The sequence below is a fragment of the Gracilinanus agilis genome, chromosome 1, assembly GCF_016433145.1.
Source record: "Gracilinanus agilis isolate LMUSP501 chromosome 1, AgileGrace, whole genome shotgun sequence".
NCBI lineage: Eukaryota > Metazoa > Chordata > Mammalia > Didelphimorphia > Didelphidae > Gracilinanus > Gracilinanus agilis.
Genome location: NC_058130.1, coordinates 704,560,688 through 704,585,328, shown reverse-complemented (window position 1 = coordinate 704,585,328; position 24,641 = coordinate 704,560,688). Strand labels below are relative to the sequence as shown.

At 39.4% G+C, this 24,641-nt stretch overlaps 1 protein-coding gene across 1 annotated transcript in view; it reads right to left on the bottom strand.

Annotated features, from left to right (window-relative positions):
• BOP1 (BOP1 ribosomal biogenesis factor) overlaps positions 1-24,641 on the bottom strand; it is a 69,625-nt gene that overhangs the window by 42,523 nt on the left and 2,461 nt on the right. Inside the window, 2 exon segments of the mRNA XM_044669555.1 lie at positions 3,977-4,072; positions 23,871-24,059. Coding sequence (XP_044525490.1) covers positions 3,977-4,072; positions 23,871-24,059 — 285 coding nt within the window.

Genomic DNA, 24,641 nt, shown 5'->3' with positions numbered 1-24,641 from the left:
ATATGGGCTGCTGCACATACTCTCAGACTCAGTTGCTAACTGGTTGATTCAGTTGAACTTTTTTTCTCATTCTTTTTTTCATCGTTTCTATGAGGGATGGCTCACTGGATAAGGGGCAGAGGAGAGGGATAAATTTGGAAATGAAGATGATATAAACACAAGAGATATTAAATAAAATTCTTAAAAGGAAAAAGGAAACAATTATCTAAGTGAGTCTAGCACAAAGGCAACTGAGAACTGCCTCCCCACTTTATGCCACCCTTAGGAGGCAAAAAAGTTGTGTCCTCCCCTTTTTAACCCATCTCCATTTCCCTGATGTACCTTGACCCCAGTTTACTCCCTAGGGCCAAACATGTCAAACCTACAACATGTGTGCCCTCTGTGGGCATACCTGCAGCAGCTCGCAGACCAGAGTTCATTACCAGAAAGCCAGAAGGCCCGGGATGGAGCTGTTCCCCTTCCCCTCTCCATGCGCCTGAGGACATTTCTCACATGACCCACCCAGTGGCCCAATAGGAGGGCTAGCTTCCCCCCCTCCCCTGTCTGGGATAAGGTGCTGGTGGGAAGGGGCTCACATACAGCATGTAGGTGTGGCACAGATGGCAGCCTGTTGAGTCTGTGGAGAAGGTGGTGCCCAGGGTGGGGTTGGAGAGGAGCATAGCTCACAGCATGGAACATAGCTGGAGGAGTGGAGAGCCTAGGCCACTCTCCTTCCTATTCACACATGCCTCTCATCACCTGCCCCCCTGCCAAAAGCCCAATGGGAGCCTTTTCTCCCTCCCCTGTCTGGAAGTGGAGGGGATGTGGGGTCCCACACATGGGGAGGCCCGTGGCATTCAGTCTTGGGGTGTCAGAGCCAGCACTCCATCTCTAAAAGGTTTGCCATTGCTGCCCTAGGGCTATCTCAGTAATAGGAAGGGGGTATTTCTCTTAGGAACATCAGTCAGTCTGTCTTGAGATCTTTGTGGGAGTAGGAACAATCTTTACCTGGGACAAAGAAGGGTCAGTGTCGAATGAAGGGAATGAATTCCAGACAACATGGAGCCTTCCCATTCCTGACTGTCTAGAGTAATTATGGCCTCCATTAAACAACTTATCACTTGATCCTACATGGTCCTATTGTGTTCTTTAACTGTTTCTTTCCCACACAAAGATTCTAAACTCTTGACAAAGAAAGATATGGTTCAGTAAAAAGAATTTTGGATTTAGAGTCAGAGGACCTGAGTTCAAATCCTAGATCTGCAACTACTTAGATGATCCTGGGCCAATTCACTTCCCATCTCTGAGACTAAGCTTCTCACCTATAAGAGGAGAGGGTTAGACTAGAAGGCCTATGAAGTCTAAAATACCCACTGAACCAAAGGCAGAAGATCTGGAAGGGGCATCAACCCCCCACACTAGGCAGATCAGAAACACAGCTGCACACTGAAAGTAAGCATCAGCTTCCACTAAACAAATTCGTAGAGGCTTGTGCCTTGAAATGGAGGTAAGAGGGAAAAAGGGGACATTATAAGGATGGTGGAGGACCGGAATCTGGGAAGAGAGAGAAAAAGCTAAAGGAAACTACTGATGTCACCAGGTCCTGAATGAGCCTCTCCTGCTGAGATGCTGATGCTGGATCTGCTGCGTAGGAGAAGCCTTGAGAGTCTTTCATGCAAAAGCCCTTGGCCAGCTTGTGGTTCCCCCACCCCCAGGCATGTCTGAGACATTACACAAGTGCACATTTTCTGTCCTCATATATTTCCCTAGCTCCCAAAGCTTTATTCCAGACCTGGGGGCAGAAGACCCTAAGCCAGAATATTTGTTCAGGCATAACCCCCAACCCCACCAATGACACTTCCCACGCCAGCAGTAGCTTCCCATGGTTAGTAGCAGCTGCTCTCCTAGGAAGTTAGCCCACTAATTTGCTGGTTGGATTCTAGGATTCTATACCTCAACACCAATCCTCCGGGAACACCAAAACAACCAAACAGCTCTGATCTGATTCTCATCACTACAGCCTGCATAATATTATCTGACCTTGAATCCAACAGTTCCTCCACCCCTTCACAAATTTTCCACAAAGGGCATCCAGAAACACCCAGAGGCTGGCCTCAGAAAGGGCAATTCTTGCTATAAGCCAATACTGCTCCAAAGACAAGCGATCCCCTCCAGGGCTTGCCCAATCCCACTCCATGCATAGAGAAGCACCACATAAAGAATTGTAGTACCCACACTCCCATGTACTAAAGACCGAAGAAAAGAGCCCTGGCCATAAACCCCCTAATTCCATAAAACTCTAAGTGGGTTCTGCAGGTTACAGGCTGCTTACATTTGTAATCTCATAAGTCTTCTAACCAACCTTCTGAGGCCAAGAGGGGAAGACTTTTGATCCTCATTTTACAAATAATGAAACTAAGGCCCAAGTAGCCAGTCAATGGCATAACAAAGACTAGGATCACATCTTCCAGATATTCCTACTCCAGTGTTCTTTCCTTTTTACTCCACCAGGAAGTTAGTCCCAGCCTGATGAAGGCTTTTGATGACAGACTTCAGGAGGGCAGGGCCTGATATTCTTCTTCAAGTACACAAGTTAACTTGATTTCTATAATATTCACTTGCCTGTGAAGACAGAAGTTTGATAAAGGCTTCTGGATGGGGAGTAGAAAGCCAGGTCCCAGGTCCATAGAGAACAATACTCAGAAGACTAGTTCCAGTCCGAACTCCTTTAGGAAGTTTTCCCTAACTCTACCAGCTCATATTGACCTCTGCCTTCTGCCAACTACCATTGCATTTACCACAAAATCTAGTACCCAGGCACAGACTCTTAACTATGGCTCTCTTAAGAGTGCCATACTGTGGTACAAAAAATATTCTTTAGAGCTCAAAAGCTATGTCAGCAGGATTCAAGCTCTGGCAGGTCCTACAAAGCTAGGAAGATTTCTACTGCCCAAGTACTCACTTACCTAGGTGCAGGAGGCATTGGAGCCACCAAGGGATACACTTTTTTTTTAACCACAACTACTCACAAAGGATTACCCAGTGTTCATCCATGAACATGTCTAGGGGTTATTATGATTCATGTTCCTGTAGGGAATACCCCTTGATGAAACCAGGGATCATTTGATATATTAACATGTATCTATGTGGTCTACTCAGACAAACTGTGAAAACCTTGGGAGAAGGAACTGAGTCTCATACCTCTTTTTTTCTCCCTCATGCACAGAGTGAAAATGCTCAATAAAGAGTTCTCTATAGGAGGCAGTTGGGTAGCTCAGTAGATTGAGAGCCAGGCCTAGAGACGGGAAGTTCTAGGTTCAAATCTGACTTCAGACACTTCTTAGCTGTGTGACCCTAGGCAAATCACTTAACCCTCATTGCCTAGCCCTTACCACTCTTTTGCCTTCGAATCACACAGAAGGTAAGGGTTTAAAAAAAGAGTTCTCTATAAAGCTGTCTTATTTAATTGCTTCATGTCTGCCAGTCTTAACTCTCCCAACTAGACTATGTGTGAACACCTTGAGAATATGGCTGTATCTTCTACTTTCTTTGAAATAACCATGAAATCATTGGACACTGAGCAGGCCCACCCACATTCCTGTTGATTGACTTTCTATATATATGAGATAGGATGAAGTCCCTGAATCCTTCTCAGCTTCCTCTCATGCAAAGATGCATAAATCCCACCAAAAAGCTGTCATCTGAAGAGTTTGATTTGCTTCTTAGTAGTGGAGGAAAACATATAACTCGTGGTGTTTAAGCCATTACCACCTCTAGCTTTAGCTAGCTGGGGGTTGGGAGGATGGGCAGTTTGCTTTCAAAAACTACCCAACATAAAGAATCATACTATATATAAGAGAAAGTAAGGCATAGACCAAAAGCAAACCAAAGCCCAGGATGAGAATCATTTGGAAATCAAGAAGGAAGGAACAGGAAGACTCATATTACAGCTATATCATAGCCCCTATCTTATCCCAAAAGGTTACTTGAACTCTACCTCTTCATCAGAGCTGTCTTCTGCATACTCATCTTCTTTCTTTGGTTCTTGGCTCTGGTTACTGTCTTCCTTTGTGTTCTGCAAGGTGGCACCAGCCTAAGAACAAACAAGAACAGATTAGCTCATTGTGAAAGAATACCTGAAACTCACATAAGTAGTGTCATCCCATGGCCATCCAACAAATCTCTGCAAAAATCATTGTTTCCTACCATGGGACAGGCCCCATACCCACACCCCAGGAAAAGAGATCCAGGGGATAAATTTCTAGGGTCCTTTCCTCTCTCTATCCCAAAATCTTCAGCCCAGTCAATAGTAATAAGTTCCCTAGAACAGATAGTCTACAACTTCAAAGAGGAAGATATATCCCAGAGCCTCAGGCATGTTGGGGAAAGAAAACCTCACATCTCCCCACCACCAAGCCTCGCTATGGCCCAGGATTCTCTCCACAAAGAGTTTTTGTAGTTAATTTTACTCATGTCTCTAGTGCCCTAGACAGGTACTGTGCTAGGTTCTGTGTGTCATGAAAACAAAAATTAAATTGCACCTGCCCTCAAGGACCTTCCATTTTATAAGGGGAAACAATATGTACACAAAATACAAGATAAATATAAGATAAATTATTTCATGAAGAGAGCACTAGTACCTAGGAGACTAAGAAAAAGCTATATGGAGAAATTGGTAACTGAGCAGTTTTGAAGGAAATGAGGAATTCTAAGAGGCAAAAGCATAGAATGTTCCAGGCCTGGAGACAAGACATGGCAAGTAGTGTGAAGGCCAGCAAGGTCAGTCTGGTTGAATTTTAAAGTGTAAAGGTTGGAAAGGTAGTATTGGGCTACAGTGTGGAGAACTTTAAAAATTAAACCCAAAAGCCATTGGAGTTTACTGAGAAAAAGAGTGACGTCAGAAGATGTGTACTTCAGGATAATTACTCTGGCGTCCAGGTAGAAGACAGACTGAAGAGGGGCAAGGAGGCCAATTAGGAGACTAGTACAATAGACCAGAGAAGAGGTGATGAGGTCCTGCATCAGAATGATGGCCATGTAAGTAGGAAGGAGACAGAAGAAAGAGATATTGTGGAGGTAGAAACAACAAGATTTGGGTTCTTTCTGATTACCTAATGGCTTCTGCCACCTCCTTCATGGGAACAAGAGAATAACTTCTAAACTGCTGGACTGCAAAGTGAGATGGTGTGGGGCTTAGGGCTGGTTAAGTAACAAAGCAGTTCAACTAAGGGCTTCAAAAATCCTGGCGCCCCCCCCCCCCACCTCCCCCACGCACTCCAGTAACTTAAAAAACGGCTGTAGGGATGCTGCTCCAATAGCCCCCACACATCCACCCTACTCTGGGCTCAAACCCAGGAGGGGAAACTGCGGCCCCAAAAAGGGGAGGAGGTGGGAAGAGGGTTGGGGGGAGCTGTTGGAAAACTACATGCTGAGAGCTGCTTACATATCACAAAGCAAGAAAGTATCACTATATCCACCATTGTTCTTTGTAGTTCTTATGTCATTACTTGGCTCTACTTTACTCTTGAAAGGGGCATCAATTCACTGATGTGTCTGGTAAGTTGGTACCTACCCCATCTATATTGTGGAGGTAAGAAGAACACAGAGAATGGTATTGCCCTTGACCAAGAGAAAAACTTCAAGGAAAGTCTCTTTGCCCACTCTCCCAAGCAGCCTGAATCTATCTCTAATTCAATGAGACTGGTACCTAAAGGACCCCTTTCTCTCTCAAGATCTGGCTGAAGACACTTCCACTACAGGGCAAGAAACTGAAGTCAACAGGTTTAGATCTCCTTTACAATAGAGAGAAGCAGCACTATCCCAGGCAGAGAATCAGGGGCTGGGATTGTAACCCCTTCGCCATCTACCACACCCTGTCTGGTCTATGCCAACAGCCACCACAGCAGGTCAGTGAGTGGGCGCAACACAGCATTCAGATCTTGCCCTGGAAAACAGATTCCCCCATCTCTTCACACACACCCCCTCCAATGGGGAGGCCCAGACCAGATCAAGTTTACTGGAGGAACTGGGGAATGATTGGAAAAACAGCCCCCATCACTGATTCCCTTGAGGAAAGTAAACTTCTTGCTGTGTAAGGATCACCTTTTGCTCTCTTTAGCCAATGGCTACACTCCTCCCCACAAACCTGATACAAAGCATTGCACCCTATATCCTTGCTATGAAAGCAAGAATCTTGATAAAAAAATTTTTTTAGTTAAAAAAAAAATGAAAGATAAGTTTTTTTCCAGGCAAGAAACAGGATGGAATTCAGTTTCCACATCTCCCTTTCCTTTGCTCCCGCCCTGTGTTCATAGGAACCTCCCAAATAAAAGTGGGTCAGGACTGCCTTGGGCAGCATCTCAAATCAAGAAGGCTACGGCTCAGACATCTTCCCTGGCTAGATGGTACTGCCCTCAAAGTGACCCTCTGATGCCTATGGGCAAAGGGATGGCAACACTCTTGTGGTCCTTCCTATCACCAATATCATATCTTAATGATAAAGTACACATACCACTGTGTGTAAACCTCAGTTCTGCCAATATGAGGTGGTTCCAGGTCCAAAGAAGGGTCAATCAGTTCATCATGTTATGGCAGGAAAAAAAAAATGTGACCCAGAGGTCAATAATGGTATTGAATTAATGGGGATGACTGCTTTAGTATTCTAGGGAGGCCAGGACCTAAATGTCATTTCTGGCTCGAAACTAAGGCATTTTTTCTCTTTCAAATCTGTTTTCCTATAGGTATTTGCCCTAGATTTGTACTTATCAGAATATTTAAGGTCTGGCAATCCAATTAACAGATTCTCTTTGATGTAAACTTCTCTTCTAAAAGCTAATGATTTACTCATTACATTAAGGACCATCTGATCAAAGGTGTTACCAAATGGACATCTTGGATAAGCCTGGCTTGAAGGTGGAAAAAGATTCAAATCTACTTATGGAATTCAAGTAACTTGCATAAATTTGAAATCCAGGAAGAATCTCTAAAAAAGAACACAAATAAGAAGATAATTTGGGTACTATATTTGAGGAAAGTTAGAAATAAATCTCAGAGTGGTCAGAAATGTATGAGTAGGATGCTGAGTTAGACTCAAGAACATACCAACTGAGGATGAATATAAGAACGGCAGAGTTTTGTAAGAATTCTATAAGAATTGCTAAACTCTAGAATTTAGTGAGGTTGGCAGTAAATCCTAAGGACAATGAAAAGGCTTTTCTAAGCTATGTTGGGAGCAAGAGAAGGATCAAAGAAGGGGGAGGATTGCTGAACATAAAAGTAAGAATGATTACAAGAGATGACAGTGAAAAGGAAAAATAACTGATCTTTTGGGGTCTTGTTTTATCTTTTAAAAAGAATGACTTGGTACAATAACAGGTAAAACAAAAATGGTTAAAGGGAAGCAGAACTCCCCCAGCTCAAAAAAATAGTGAAAAGACAGTCACCCAGCATAGTTGCCCTCAGGGTGTTCAAGTCACCAGGCTCAAATAGACTACATCCTAAAGGACTATATAAGAAACGAGAGATCTGATCACTAAGGAACTATCAGTAATCTCTAAAAGACTTAGAGGCACTAAGTTGAGGTTTCCTCTACTTCTATATGAAGCCCCCATAGCATGCAGCAGAAGAAAGTAACCTAGAGTACTGGACCTCCTTGAATACTCATGAGAGGGACTGAGTGGTCTCTGCCCAGAATAAGTAAGAGAATCAGGCTAATATAGATAGACTAGACAAAAGCTGCAGACTGCACAGTGTCCACCAGAGGGCAGCAGGCCTTTCGAAGAGCTGATCAATGAAGACATACATTAGCTGGGAATACTTATGGACAGACTCTCAGTTTCTCCCCTAGGTGAGCTCAGAGTACTTTTTGTCTAGACTGCTCATTTGGCAAGCAGTCATATACTTCTCTGTAATATCCCCTACGTTGCTGGCTTGTGCTGTTATTTAGCCTTTGCATATTTACTGTGTCCCTAACTAGAAGTAAAGGGCAGAGGCAGGATCTTACACTACTATGTATCATCCACAAGCACCTGGTATAGGGGCTTGAATACAGAAAATGTCAAGTGTTGGAAAGAAACAGCCCACAAACAACCCCTTACCACTTTCCATTATACACTGAGCTATCCTGGCTGTCACTCCTTCCTGTCTCTCCAATTGCCTCCAATCTTGCCTTCCTCCAGTTAGTTGCCCCCCACAAAAAAAGGTGCTTCCAAACCCAGAAGGGAAGAAGTCAAGAGAATCAAAGAACATTATATCACAACTACCTCCAAAGATCCAAAAGGACTCAAGTTCAAAGCTAGCCCTCACACATCCACCTTGCTCTGGGCTCAGAAGTGGTATCAAAGGGAAAGCCAGGACAAAAATCAATGCAACTAAAATTAGAAGGGAAGCATATAACTGGGGGGGTGGGGAGGAGGGAAGGATCTGCAGCAAGTTTCTCTGATAATGGTCTCATTTCCAATCTATATAAAGAAGCAGCTCAAGTTTATAAGAATAAGAGCTTTTCTCCAGTTGATAAATGATCAGACGATATTAACAGGCAGTTTAAAAAGGAAGAAATCCAAGTTATCAATAGTCACATAAAAAACTGTTCCTAATCACCATTAACTAGAGGAATGCAAATTCATGCAACTCTCTGCCTTATATCTATCAGACTAGAAAAGTTGGCAAAAAAAAAAAAAAAAAAAAAGAAAGAAAGAAAGAAAGAAAGAAAGAAAGAAAGAAAGAAAGAAAGAAAGAAAGAAAGAAAGAACGATAAATACCAGAAGGGCTTTGGGAAAATAGACTCACTAATGCACTATTAGTGGAGGGGTGAATTCATCCAGATATCTGGAAAACAATTTGGAATTCATGACCCAAAAGTTACTAAATTGTTTGTACCCCTTAACAAAGCAATATAACTACTAAGCCTATACTTTAAAGCAGTGATGGGCAAACTTTTTAAAGAGGGAGCCAAAGGAAAGGAAATGCTCATCTGTCAGTCTGTTTCTAAGGCAACTCTTTCGCAGTTTCATTGTATTCGTCAGATTAGGAATAATGTCACTGCAGCCAGATAGAACATTTCAGGTTCCCTGCCCCCCATCTGGCCTGTGGGCCGTAGTTTGCCCATCACTGGTCTAAAGAGATCAAAGAATGAGGAAAAAGACCTATATGTAGAAAAATATTTATAGCAATTCTTTTCACACTGAATAAGAAACAAAGGGGGTGCCCATTGATTGGAGAATAACTGAACAAATTATGATCTATGAATGTAATAGAATATTACTAAGCTATTAAAAAAAAAAAACTACCAAAGGGATGGTCCAGGGAAGGCTGGGATGACCTAGGAATTGATAGTATGAAATGAGCAGAAGTAGAAAAACAAGTTACCAATTAAAAACCAGTCACTTAGAAAGGCTTAAGAACTCTAAAGAAAAAAAAGAACCTCAATTCCAGAGGACCGGTGATGAAGCATGCTACATACATAGAAGTGGGTATGACACAGAAGTAATGGATTCAGGGTACAAAATGAGACATAATTTTTTAGAAATGGCCAATAGGAGAATCGATTTTGCTTGACAATGCATTTTGTTACAAGAGTTTTGTTTTTCTTTTCTTTTTTTCAACTGGAATGATGGGGTAAGGAGAGTAAGAAAAAAATAAAACAGTAAAGATTAGGCCTAATCCTGTGTGACTCTGGGAAAATCACCCCATTGACTACCCCTTACCACTCTTCTGCTTTGGAACCAATTGGTTCTAAGACAAAAGGTAAGGGTTTAAAAAAAAAAAAAGATAAGGCCTAATTTCTAATTCTAAATGCACCAAACTTTCTAAATAAAGTCAAATTTTCTTGTTCAAAGACACACTATGCCTTAGACCAAAATCTATTGTGTTAAATAATTTATTTCATTCATGTTCCTAGTCATCCTTGAGATACAGCAATCACTGTCCCTCATTTCAGAAGTGAAATCTCTCACAAAGAGATTATGACTTCCTCAATCTCACAGAAAGTCCAAGAACTTCTAGGCACTGGACCTAGGCTTCCATGAATGTCAATGCCAATAGCTGCATAGCCTAGGGTCCACAGCAGAATATGACCATCATCAGCACTCCCTAGCTGTGTAGCCATGAACAAATCACTGATGCTTGACCACTTTAGGCTTAAATTTCCTCATCTTTTAGATAAGAGTAATAGAAGCTACCAGACAAGACTTTATCAAAGAAGGTCAACTAAGATAATCATAATTAGCCAATCTAGCATTATTTAAATGTCAGCTATTATTAGTTTGCTGCCAAGGCCCTCAAATCCCCTCCCCTTCAAATCCCAATTTCTCAGTTCAAACTCTGAAATGTCCATATATGATCTCACTAGGTCTCATTCCTCAGCACAGAAATTCCCTACAACACTCATTTCCAAGTGTGGTGTAATAGAAAGGATAGATCAGAAGTTAGAAGAATTGTGTTTGAGTCCTGGCTCTGGAACACATACCATATAACTAGGGCAAGTACTTCAACAATAATAATAATGGCCTAACACTTCTTGCAACAATTCAACAAACATTATTAAATACCTACTGAGGGGCAGCTAGATAGCTCAATGGATAGAGGACCAGGTCTGTAGTCTGGAGAATTTGAGTTCAAATCTGACCTCAGCCACTCCTAGCTATGTAACTCTGAGCAAGTCACTTAAAACCCTGTTTGTCTGGCTCTTGTCCTTCTGTCTTAAGAGTTGTTTCTAGAACAGAAAGTAAGGGTTTAAACAAAACAAAACAAAACAAAACACAACACCCAATATAAGAGAAACTGAATATATGTAAACACAAAAATAAAAAGTCCCTGACTTCCAGTAGTTTACATTCTATTTGGTGAGGCTAAGGTTGAGGGAATGACATGCACTCAAATAAATAAATACAAAAATACCAAATAAGATAGGTCGGAGGAGCAGAAAAAAGAGATTTCTAACTATAGAAATCAGAGCAATGTGGGAAGTAGGATCTGATCTCTTAAAAGGATAAAGGGATTCTAAGAGGGAGGAGCTGAAGCTGTCAAAGGTTTAAAATATATATATGTACAGCAAAATAAGCCAGTTTGGTTGGCTCACAGAATGCATAACAGAGTATAATTAGAAATTTGTTTAGAAGGATAAGCTAGAGCCAGACAGTGAACAAGTCTTCCTAGGTCTGGTTTACTCAATTTACATTTCCTAATCATAATACCTTAGGAATGTATAATTAGGACTTTTCTAAGTACTTTCACATTTATTATCTCATTAAATCTTTTAAACAATGCCTCTAGGCAGGCCACTTATTTCCCCTCAACTTGACAACTGAGGAAATAAGATTGAATAATTTGCCCAGTACCTCCTGGGCTGGTTAACAACAGAGTCAAAATAGAACCCAAGTAATTTGGGTCTCTATTAGACTGTCTGCTCCCTAGACTTAGATTCAGAAGATCTAGTGGAGTCCTTCCACTAGGCTTACTTTATGACCTTGGGGGAAGTCACTTAGTCACCCATGTACACCAAGAGTTTTCTCATCAGTAAAATGAGGATAATAATACCTGACCTAGCTATCTCAAAAGGTTACTAAAAAGATAAAATGGAATGATACATATGCCAACACTTTTTGAAACAAGGAAGTGCAAGGTATAAACCTACCATAAGGGCAGTCTTAGGATCTTAACAAATTCTCAGCTAAATATTCTACTTTTAATCAGATTGTTCAGTAGCTGCTAGAGAGCAGACAAATAGATGGTAGCAAACACAGAAAGTGAAGAAGCTGTGTTTCCCAGCCTTTTTCTCACATGAATACTGCAACAAAAATCCAGATCATTGTTAAAATGCTCAGGGCAAACTGAAAATAAAAGGTCTTAAGAGGACATCTAGGACAATTTGTAACTAACTAGAAATCCCTCTACAACTTTTGACAAGTGGTCACTCAGCCTTTACTCCAAGACCTCCATCAGTGGTGATTCTATCACTTTTAATAGCTCTAATTTGTTTTGTTTTGGATTTTGTAAAATAATTCATATTTTTGGGTATTCCAAATTTGAAGAAATATTAACAAACACAAACATCTCCTATTCGAAGCACAACTAGAAAGGATGGCAATTTGAACCACGAATCTTTACAACAGTCTACTCTTTTTCTAAATATATACCAAATTCAAAATGTCAGCTTCAAAACTTTGACTTAAAAAATAAAATAAAATAAATAAAAAATAGAAAATAAAACAAATAGAAAAAAAGAAAGAAGAGAGAAGGTGGAGGTACTGAGAATTGTTAGGGAGGGATGAGAAAAAAATTTTTATAAGGAGTTTATGATATAAGACCTGTGTTATGATTAAAAAAAACTTTCTGACTTATTTGTATTTCTCAACTTCATTCTGTTCTCTTTTATGCTTTTCTAAAAACCTTTATTTTCTGTCTTAGAATATATACTTAAGGTTTGTACACCAAAGAGATAATAAAGAAAAAGACTTGTACAGAAATATTTATAGACGTGCTCTTTGTGGTGGCAAAAAATTGGAAAATGAGGGGATTTCCTTTAATTGGGGAATGGCTGAACAAATTGTGGTATATGTTGGTGATAGAATACTATAGTGCTGAAAGATATAATGAACTGGAGGAATTCCATGTGAACTGGAAAGACCTCCAGGAATTGATGCAGATTGAAAGGAGCAGAACCAGGAGAACATTATACACAGAGAGATACACTGTGGCACAATTTGACTTTGGGATTAACAGCAATGCAATGACCCAGGACAATCCAGAGGAATTTATGAGAAAGAATAGCATCCACATCCAGAGAAAGAACTGTGGGAGGAGAAACACAGAAGAAAACACATGATCGATCATATAGTTTGATATAGATATGATTAGGATTTTGATGTTAAAAGATCACTCTACTGCAGATATGAATAACATGGAAATGGCTTTTGATCAGTGATACACGTATAGCCCAGTGGAATTGCTTGTCAGCTTTGGGAAGGGGGAGAAAAGAGGGGGGGGGGGGATCATGAATCATGTTACCATGGAAAAATATTCTAAAGAAAAAAAGAAGTATTGGTTCTAAGTATTGGTTCTAAGACAAAGAGTGGTAAGGGCTAGGCAGGTAGTTGAGTTGACTTGCCCAGGGTCACACAACTAGAATGTGTCTGAGGCCATATTTGAATCCAGGACTTCCCATATCCAGACCAGGCCCTCTATTCACTGAACTACCAACATGTCCCTCTTCTATGCCTTTTAAAAAATATATTCGATGGTCATTTTTTCTTTTCTGGTACCACTAAGGCATGGTCTCCTCTCCTCTCAAACCTCTTTAATTAAAAAAAAAAATACATAAAACTCTCCCTTAAGGCTTTATACCTTATTAGGCAAAACAAATCCATACACTGAGGTAGAAGAGGAGAGAAAGCATTTTAAAAGCATTTACTATGTATGTGGCACAGAGAATAGAAATATAAGCAAAAAAGACAGTCCCTACCCTCATGGAGTTTACATTCTCGTGAAGAAGAGAACATATAAAGAAAACCTAGAAAGAAGGTCATTCATGAGAGCACAGCATGGGAATGCTAGGGGAATAAGGACACTTCAATAGAGGCAAGATAAGGCCAAAACCTTTCAGAATCCAATCCAGAGTGGTGCCAGGGGAAGAACCCAAAGTTCTAGTGCAGTAGTAAAGATTATGTGGAGTGGAGATTGTGTGGAGACAGTCATGGAATGTTATGACCAAAAAATGTATGTCATTCTGTATTTCAGTCCCTCATCTGTCTGACAGGAGATAGGTAGCAGGCTCTGTCATCAATCCTCTAGTCTAGGTTGTGGTTAGTCATTGCATTAATCAGAGTTCTTAAGTCCTTTAAAGTCAATTTTCATTATAATGTTATGTGACCAATGAATAAATTATTCTCCTGTTTCTGCAGACTTTACTTGTATCAGTTCATAAAGGTCTTCTCAGGTTTCTCTGAATTCATCCATTTCATAGGGTATAATAAAAAGTTTTATGATTAGGGAGTTTTTTCTTGTCAACCTAAATCTGTTCTACAACTTCCCCGTGCTCTCCATTCTATCCCTTAGGGCAGTGATGGGCAAACTACAGCCCTCTGAAATGTTCTATTCAGCCCCACACACACATTATTCCTAATCTGATGAATGCAATGAGTAGAACATAATACAATGAAACTTCGAAAGAGTTGTCTTAGAAACAGACAGACAGATGAGCATTTCCTTTCCTTTGGCCCCCTCTTTAAAAAGTTTGCCCATCACTGCCTTAGGATCAAGCAGAATAATATATAATCCTCCTTCCACATGACAGAACTCCAGATACCTGCCATTAGTTATCATATCCCCTCCTGTCCAGACTAAGCACACCCAGTTCCTTTAATGGAGTCTGGCATCAGATATTCTTACTAGTGAGGACCCTGAAGCCCAGAAAGGTGAAATGATCTGCCCAGTGCAACATAACAATGTGACAGAGTAGAGTCAAACTCAGATGTTCTCTTTCCCTGTGGTATAGTGAAGCACCCAAATGGTACTGCTCAGGTCTCTGAGAGCCTCAGTTACCTTATCTGTAAAATGTGGGTGATATGATCTGTAGTGCCCAGCAGCTAGGTGGTACAGTGAATAGAGAGTTGGACCTGGAGTCAAGAAAGCCTGAGTTCAAATCTAGCCTCAGACATTTATTAGCTATATGATCCTGGGCAAGTCATATAACCCTAATTATCCCCAGTTTCCTCATGTGAAAAATAAGCTGGGGAAGGAAACAGCAAACCACACCAGTATCTTTGCCAAGAAAACCCCAAAAAAGGTCAAAAAGTATTGGACATGACTGAAAAACAACTGAACATCACCACAGGACTATTGTGTGGTTCAAATAAGAAAATGGATCAAATTTGTTATTTTGATTTCTGGGACAAGATGGATACCAACTTTTTTTTTTTTTTAAACCCTTAACTTTCTGTGTATTGACTTATAGGTGGAAGAGTGGTAAGGGTAGGCAATGGGGGTCAAGTGACTTGCCCAGGGTCACACAGCTGGGAAGTGTCTGAGGCCGGATTTGAACCTAGGACCTCCCGTCTCTAGGCCTGGCTCTCAATCCACTGAGCTACCCAGCTGCCCCTGGATACCAACTTTGAGTGACAAGACCGGCAAGCCTCTGTTACATTATTACCATTAATCCCCATAATTTTATAACAAACTGTATTAATTTTAAAAATTTTATATATGTATGTCATCATCATGGAGGACCCACAGACTAGAATCTTGCCAGCACTATAGAAGAGAAACATATTAGAGCAGGAACCATAAGCAACTAGTTCTCAAGTGTTCTTCCTAAGCATGCAATAACAATGATTTTCAAAATCTCATAATTCTTTATGCAAATGAGCTGAAGAAAAATCAATGGAGATTTAAGTTTAAGTGGCTGCTGCTTAATAAGATTTATATAGCACTTTTGATATTTGTAAAGCACTATCCACGCATTCTCATTTGAGCACTACAACTCTGTATCTACCTGTAAGGTAGATAGTATAGGTATATTAATTCCCATTTTACAGATAAGGAAACTGAAACTTTCAAAGGTTCAGTGACTTGCCTATGGTCATATAACTAAGTAGAACAAAACCTCCAGCATGTGATCAAATTCCACCTCCAACCCTTACTAGGTTACTAGATGAAGGACTGACTTTCCAAATTAGAGAAGAACACATACTATCATATTTTGGTGGGCTTTTTATACTTTATGGAACACAATCTCTGATGTGGGAAAATATATAAAAGATTTCTACTTAACTATGATAAGACCCTGTGCTAAGCTGTAAAAGTCATGAAATGAAAAAGATGTGGTTCCTATCCTCAAGGAACTTACAATCTAGCACAAGAAGAAGGCACAGAAACATAAATATTGCATAAAAGGTGGGCACAATCTTAAGTACCATAAAAGAGATATAAATAAGCAATATGCTTTTAATTATTAGGCTAGTTTCACTCTAAATTTATGCTATGGAATTTTAACTGAGCCTGGTCAAAATACAATAATTTTTTAAAATCCTCAAACAATGACTCTCTTACATGTGTTACTCTATAAATGACTTTTTGAACCTCAATTTCATTCCCTCTTCAATTACTTTTGAGTAGTGACCTCAGCTCCAAATTACTGAAAAAAATCAAGGCAGGGAGGGCAAGAAGTAACAGATATTATGAGGTTGTAAACCTGAATGAACTGACAGAAGTAGGAAAGTCTGAAAGAGGGGTGAGTTTCAGAGGAAGGAGAATGAATTCTGTTTTGGATATGTTGAGTATAAAATGCCTGTGGCATCATTTTATTTTGCTAGCATATGTATGGTGCATTAAGGTTAGCAAAACTCTTGACTTATGTTATCTCGTTTAATTGTCACAATGATCCTGGGAGATATATTCTATTATTATCCCCTTTTTACAGATAAGTAAACTGAGCTGGGTGGCTAAGTGAGTTGCCCAAGAAACAACGTGTCTGAAGCAGGATTTGTATTCAGGTCTTTCTGACTGCAAGCCCCAGTACTCTGCTCACTAAATTATACTGCCCATTATATACCTACCCACCCAGGTTGAAATGTGTAAGATAAAAGACTAGCAAAACAAAAATGAATAGGAAGATCTGGGAATCATTCATAGAGAGGATAATTGAACTCAGAGTAGCTGATGAGGTCACTGAGAAAAAAAAAAAGGGTCAGGACAAAGCTTTGAGGGACATTCAAAATTAGGCAAGTGATATGGATGATGATCTAGCAAAGGAAACCAAGAAGGAATGGTTATATAAAGAAAAGGAAAAGGAAAAAAAAGAACAATGTATAAAAAAATCCAGATCAGTTAGATCAGGAAGAAAGAAAATTCAGCACTGTCAAAAGCTGCAAGAAGGGAAGGTCAAGAAGAATAAATACTAGGGTGCTATGGTGATGTAAAAACAGAAAATATCAATAAAAACCTTTTTTTTTTTTTAAAAGATCATGGCTAACTTTGGAGCAAGTGGTTTTGGTTAAACATTGAAGCCAAAAGCAGGATTATAGAATTAAGAAAGAAAGAGGAGAGGAAGTAGAAGCATCTCTTATAGAGAGCCTTTCTCAAGAAGTTTGGCTATAAAAGACAGAAGAGATATGAGATCCATCAGAGATGGAAAAATCAAGTGAGAGTTTTTAATTTTTTATTTGTTTTTAAACCCTTACCTTCTGTCTTCTTATCAATTCTAAGGCAGAAGACCAGCAAAGGCTAGGCAACTAGGATTAAGTGACTTGCCCAGGGTTACTCTGCTAGGAAGTATCTGAGGCCAGATTTGAACCAAGGTTCCCCCAACTCAAGGACCAGCTCCCTAGCCACTGTGCTACCTAACTGTCCCCAAGTGAATTTTTTGAGCATGAAAGCAATATGGACATGTTTGTAGGCAGCAGGACATAGACAATAGACAAAAAGACAGGAAGATAAATGATAGAGTAGAGATAATAAAGGGGGCAATCTCCAGAAGATAGGATGGAATGCGATTGCCTGTATAAGTAGAGACTGGGTGTAGATGTAGACTGTGGGGACTTCAAAGAAGGAGAAGTTACTGACTGATGGGACTAAGAGGAGAGCCTGGCAGTGGCAACAGGGAACAAGAACTTTTCCAACTCCCTTACCCTGACCAGTGAGTCAAGGAGAATGAGGGAAAAGTGCAGCCAGTACTGGAAAAGGTAACCAGAAAGACTGTCATTACCAGGAGTCAGGTCTCAGGCAAAGCCAAAAAATGGAAGGAGTGAAAAAGAAAAATTTAAGATGTTAAGATGAAGGAAAGTTTTTTTTCTCTATGTAGAGCAGTAGAAGGAACAGATACCCATACTTTGGAGTGCATGGATTGAGGGGAATAGTAATAAGAAATCTAGTGGCAGAGAATGGGAAACCAGGTTTGGATAATGGGTTTAGAATCACTAGGATATAAAAGGTTATGACCAGATGATGATGTTAGCTGTTAAATGAAAGGTACTCTCCTCTTCTCAAAGGAGATTAAAAATCAGGCAGAAGACACATGCAGCAGGAGATAGAAGGCAAGTAGTCAGACAGAAGGCCCTCTCTCTCCTTTCTTCTTCCCTCAGGAGGCTGGAGATCAGGTAGGAATAATGGAAGTCATCTTATAATATAATAATGGAAGCCTTTCTTCTTCCTTTTATGTCACTTGTAAGGAAATCTAGGAATTATAAGATAAGGGGAAGCTTTATAGAGAGTATTTGGATAAAGGTCAACAGAGGGAGAAACAAAAGTGATTTGTCACTAGACCATACTGCAAATTGCCCACAAAGAAAGAAATAGATGAATAGTACAGAGGCACCACAAGCCTGAAAAAGAAATATAACACAGTTGTATGGTGAAATTAAATTATTTAAACATATGCTAGAATTATCTCTGCCAAAAACAGAGCAGATAACTTCTTGACTTGTTTTAGGGATAATTTCATCCTTTAAAAGGCAGAAAAACCAACAAGAGAAATTTCTATTGTGAATGAGTCTCATTAAAAGGGAAGAACTTGGAAATAATGAAAATCCCAGATGAAAGTGATCATATCCTCCTAGAATTTGTGATAGAGAAGGAAAGGAAATCTGAACATTGTCTGACATGTACCCTAAATTTTGAGAAAGCAGATTTCAAAAGGTTCAGAGGAGAGAAAGATAGGATCCTATAAATGAAAATGCCACAAAGTGGCATTATTATTTGAGTAATTTCTGATGACACAAAAGGAAACAATTCTAATAACGGAGAAAAGGAATTTGTCAAAAGAGACTGGTGTAGATTCACAGGAAACTCGCAAACCATATCGAATATTTTATAAAAAATGTCTGGAATATAGAAGCAAAGCTAAATATTAAAGCACAAATACAAAAAAGTAGTAGTCCAATGAAAGAAGTTTCATGAATTATAAAGCTCAAAAGGATCTGAATCTGACAGGTAAGCTAAGAACAATTATTCTTAGCTAAGCGAAGGGGAAAAAAAGAGGGGACTTTTTCTCAGGGTGGATGAAGCAATAAAAAATAACAGAAAAAAGTCAGAGCTGCTCAACTCTTACATCTCTGCTTTTTTCTTCCAAGAAAAGTGATCTCTGAATTGGATATGACAGGTAAAAAAAAAGTGATAATTTAATTAGTAAAAAGAAGAGTATGAGAACACTCAGTTGCCTTTGACAAACTTCAAGTCACTTGGTTAGATGAATTATATCCCTGGGTAATTGAATGAACCTGCAGGAGCAAGTGATGAGTCACTGTTACTGATTTGAAATTCATGGAAAATGGGAGAGGTCCCACAATATTGGAGCAGGGTACATGTCCCAATTTTCAAAAAAGGGAAGAATAAAGAGTGGTCAAATGATAGGTGACAGAGCATTTTAATCAATCAATAAACATTTATCAAGTGCCTGCTGTGTGATGAGTACTATGTTAAGTTGAGGATACAAAAAGAAGCAAAAGACAATCCCTGCCCTCAAAGACCTTGCAGTCCAAAGGACTGATTGATGAACTGATCAACTGCAAATTCAGTGAGTCTGCATTCTGATGTAGCAGTTAAAAAGCCTAATGAGATCCTGGGCTTCAATAAGAGGCAAAACTTTCAGAAATAAGGAGGTAATCATTCCACTATACTACACCCTGGTTAGAATACAGTTCCTGGTGAAATAAGCAGAACCAGGAAAACATTGTACACAGTAACAACAATATTGTGGAATGATTAACTGTGATAGACTTAGCTATTATCAGCAATACAATGATGCAAGACAATTCTGAGGGGCTTATGACAAAGAATGCTATTTCCTTTCAGAGAAAGAACTGTTGGACCCAAATGCAGATGACAGCATATGATTTTTCAATTGTTTATTTGGCCTTATGAGATTACTCACAAAAATGAACAATATGAAAATGTTCTGCATGGTAATACATGTATAACCCAGATCTAATCAACTACCAGCGTTGGAATGGGGAAGGGAAGAAAGGGAGAGATAAATTTGATCATATAACTTAGGAAAACTTGTGTGGAAATTTGTTATTACATGTAATAGGTTAAATATATATATGTGTGTGTATATATATATATATATATGCGCACACATACATATAAAAATATATAAAAGAACACATCTCCTATATTGTTCCAAATTAAGGACACTGATGAGTTGGAAAGTGTTCAGGAGGTCAAACAAGATGGTGAAGGGCTGATTCTATGTTATGTTAAATCAAGCAAAAAAAGCATTTAAGGGGGCAGCTGGGTAGCTCAGTGGAGTGAGAGTCAGGCCTAGAGACAGGAGGTCCTAGGTTCAAACCTGGCCTCAGCCACTTCCCAGCTGTGTGACCCTGGGCAAGTCACTTGACCCCCATTGCCCACCCTTACCAATCTTCCACCTATGAGACAATACACCGAAGTACAAGGGTTAAAAAAAAAAGTATTTAAGTGCATATTTGAGACGGCTATGTGGTACAGTGGATAGAGTACTGGACTTGGAGTCATGAAGATTCGAGTTAAAATCTGGTCTCAAACTCTAGCTGTGGAACCCTGGGCATGTCAATTAACCTCTATTTCCCTCAGTTTCTTCAACTGTAAAATAGGGATAAGGACACTTACCTCACAAGGTTGTTATGATGATTAAATGAGAGAACATTAGTAAAGCATTCAGCACAGAACCTAGTACACAGAAAATGCTAATAAATGTTTGGTCCTTCCTCTCCTCTCTCTTCCTCTTCCCTACTACATGCCAAGTATTATAGCAAGTGCTGGAGATGTGAAGACTGGTTGAAAGAAGTGGGGATTTTAAGCTTGGAAAGAAGATTCACAAAGGATGTCATGTAGATATATAAATATCTCTATATGTAGATATATAGAGAGAGAGCTATCTTCAAGTATCTGAAGGGCTCTCATCTGAAGAAGGGATTAGATTTGTTCTGTTTGGTCCTAGAGAACAGAACCAGAGGTAGTGTGTAGAAGTTGCAAAAAGACTTGTCAAGAAAAACTTCTTGACAGGCAGTCGATTCTGCCTCTTTAAAATCTTCAAACAGTCAGGTATGTCACAGGAAGATATGGTTGAGATGTGACTTGCATGCAGGTTTTCCAAGTATTAAATCCAAATCTCTCTATTGCAACACGTCTCTGTGGCTCATAAGGTGGGTTAGGTGGAATCATAGACTCTTACCAATGGAAGGGATCTCTGAAGCTAGCTAGTTCAGCCCTTTGCCCAACTGTAAATCCTTTCTACAACATCCTTGGCAAGTGGTTCTCTAGCTCCTGTTCAAAGACTCCCAGTGAGGGGAAATTCACTACTTCATGGGGCAATTCATATTATTTTTTACAAATTGCTCTAATTATTAATGTGTTTTTCCTTATTTTAGCTTCTACACATTATTTAATGCCATCTGAGGCCAAGCAGAGCAGAACTACCTGTTTCACACAATAACCCTTAAAATATCTAAAGATAGACTTCATCTCAAAATCTATTCTCGTTTAAGTTAAAAATCCACAGTTCCTGGGGCAGCTGGGTAGCTCAGTGGATTGAGAGCCAGGCCTAGAGATGGGAGGTCCTAGGTTCAAATACGGCCTCAGACACTTCCCAGCTGTGTGACCCTGGGCAAGTCACTTGACCCCCATTGCCTACCCTTACCACTCTTCCACCTATAAGTCAATACACAGAAAGTTAAGGGTTTAAAATTTTAAAAAAAAAAAAAAATTTAAAAAAAAAATCCACAGTTCCATATATATATATATATATATATTTTTGTTTGTTTGTTTGTTTGTTTGTTTTTTAAGCCATAACCTCCCGTCTTGGAGTCAATACTATGTATTGGCTCCAAGGCAGAAAAGTGGTAAGGGTAGGTAATTGGGGTCAAGTGACTTGCCCAGGGTCACACGGCTGGGAAGTATCTGAGACCAGATTTGAACCTAGGACCTCCCGTCTCTAGGCCTGGCTCTCAATCCACTGAGCTACCCAGCTGCCCCCAGTTCCTTCAATATTAACTTATGCTACAGTTTCTAATGCCTTTACTAGCCCAGTCATCCTCCTCTAAACGTGTTCTAACAAGTTAATAGTCCGTCTAAAACATGACACTAATAGGTGAACATAAGATTGTAGATGTTGGCTGTCTTTAAGGTAGACACGTAAATTCTCCCTCCTCTGAGCTCCTTTAGAACGGATCTAAATTCTTTTATCAGGCATGTAGCATAAAATCATATGCTGTCATATAATATGCAGCATTCTTATAGCAAGATTTTGAAAACTCTTTATTCAAGACCTTAAACAGATAAGATTAATTTCCATTTAAAACATGAAGAAATTGCATCTCAAAGACATTAAATAAATTGTTTTTGTTTTATTTTTTGATCAGAACTGTGATTTCACTGGTATAAGGAAAACTTTCTCCAGCAATACAGGCCAACATCTGCTCTGCAACTTACTGTGAGTTTTCTAGAGCCCTGAGAAGTCCAAGGACTCATCCAACCAATCAGGATTGGAATTTGGACTTGAAGTCAGAGTCCTGACTCTAAAGTAAGCTCACTATGCACTATACCAGTGGCATCAAACTCAAATAGAAATAGATCCTGAAAAAGAACACACATGACGAGTATTTGGGTATTCTATAAGAAACTATAGTATTTAACTTCTTCTACTCCAAAGATGGAATCTCACTCTTTCCTGAAATGAACAAAGGAGGGTTGATCATACATATAACAGTTTGGTGCAGAAATACACCAAATTCAATAGAGAAACAAACTGGAAGATTAAAAAGGAGAATAATACAAGGAAGGGTGGGCCACAAGCAAAACACATTTCCTTATCCTGAATGAGGATGGGGGGAGAGAATTAACAGGAAGAACTAGAATGTAAAGAGCTACCTTATCTTTCCTCTTAGATAATTGGAGAATATGGTATATAAATGTAAAGATCCATTGCACTAGAAAATATGGAAGAAAGATTTCAGAGTAGAGTATGAACTGATTTCAGAGAAAAGTATAAACTGATGAAGAGTGAAGTGTACAAAATCAGGAGAACGATTTATATACTGTAAAGAAAAATAACTCTGAAACAACTTTAATCATTCCAATGACCAGATCTCTGGAGGACCTATGACAAAACATGTCATCCAACTCCTGACAGGTGACAGACTGAAGGTACAGAAAGTGATATATGTTTTTGGACAAGGGTTTTTTTCTCCCTTTTCCTAAAAAATTTTTAATAGAAGAGGAGTTGATGTAGAGGGGAAGTGAGAGAGGGTTTAACAACACTGATGTCCTGAAAAACAGACTACTGAAATATTTTTCCCAAATACACCGAAGAGAATAAAACAAAATTCAGAAGGAAGCACAAAGAAACAGGGCAGTTTTAAAATATGTATGTGTGTATACTTTATCCTTTTTTTAAAAACTGTATAAAATGGAGATTTCTATTTTTCACATACAATCCTCTTTTTATAAAGTTGTGCTATATATGTGGAAATGTTCTGGCTTTTAAGTTCAAATTTTTAATTTTTTAAATTCAAGTTCAATTTTTAAAATTTTATATATATATTTCTATACATATATAATAAATTTAAGTTCAAAATTTTTTAATTAAAAAAATTAAATGAAATAAAAGAATTCAGGCCAGTTAGCTCCCAACCCAGTTGCCTTTCCACAGCTTAGAATGTAAGCTCGCTGAAAACAGGAATCTCCTATGTTTGTCTCTCTAAACTTAGCACATAGCACTATAACCAGACCATATAGTAAGGCCTTAAAAACTTATTGACTAATTACATAAGATGCTGAAGGATAGAGCCCTCAGAGCTCCTAAAGGCACTAAGGGGTAGAGCTGCCTAAAGCCAGACAAAGAAGAATCAAGAACAGCACACACTCTCACCATGTTTCCAGAAGAACCTTTACCTAATAATGCCTAAGAGTTCTTCACTTACCTGGGACTTTTCCTGAGTGATCTTTGGGATGTTCCTGGATTGTCCATCTTCAATACTGCTGGCATCTTCCTCACTACTGTCACTGCCAGAGTCCTCCAGTCCTGAGAACACACTCTCTTCACTATCAGATGAGTCAGACTCACTGTCTGCAGCAATCTGATTGAGGTCTGGACGAGTGAAGAGAGACAGCTGCCAAAGAAGCATTTATATTATGGTACAGAACTACCAATGAACCCCTCTCCATTTATGCTATGTCAAAGGTGAGCAGAAAGTTTAACAAACACCATTAGCTAGCTAAGCTGACCAGGTTCAATACTGATCAAAGAAGATAATGTATGTAAAGTGCTTTGCAAATGCTATGTAAGTGCTAGCTATTGCAGTTGTTATTTCCAAGGGCCATAAATTGCTCCTATTGACTTTATAGCCCCATTCATCTGGTCATTCATAGTCTCTCAGCAAGCACACAATTCTGTGCTAGGTTCATCACAGAGGGGTATAATATATAGACTATACCCTTTAAGAAATGTATTCTGGTTCTTCCAAAAATCACATGCCTAGAATAACCAAATTATACCTGCGATATGCCATCCTCTGTGGACTAGCAAAACAGACCCATGATGGAAAATAGCCTTAGGCAAAAGTACCTAATAGTAAGGGCAACAATAATCAATTCACAGATCACATGAAAAGTTTGGCAAAATCCAGGAATTAAGGGGTACTAGGATACCTTATGAGGAAAAGCCTGGCTCCAGGACCTCCCCCCTTAAAAGT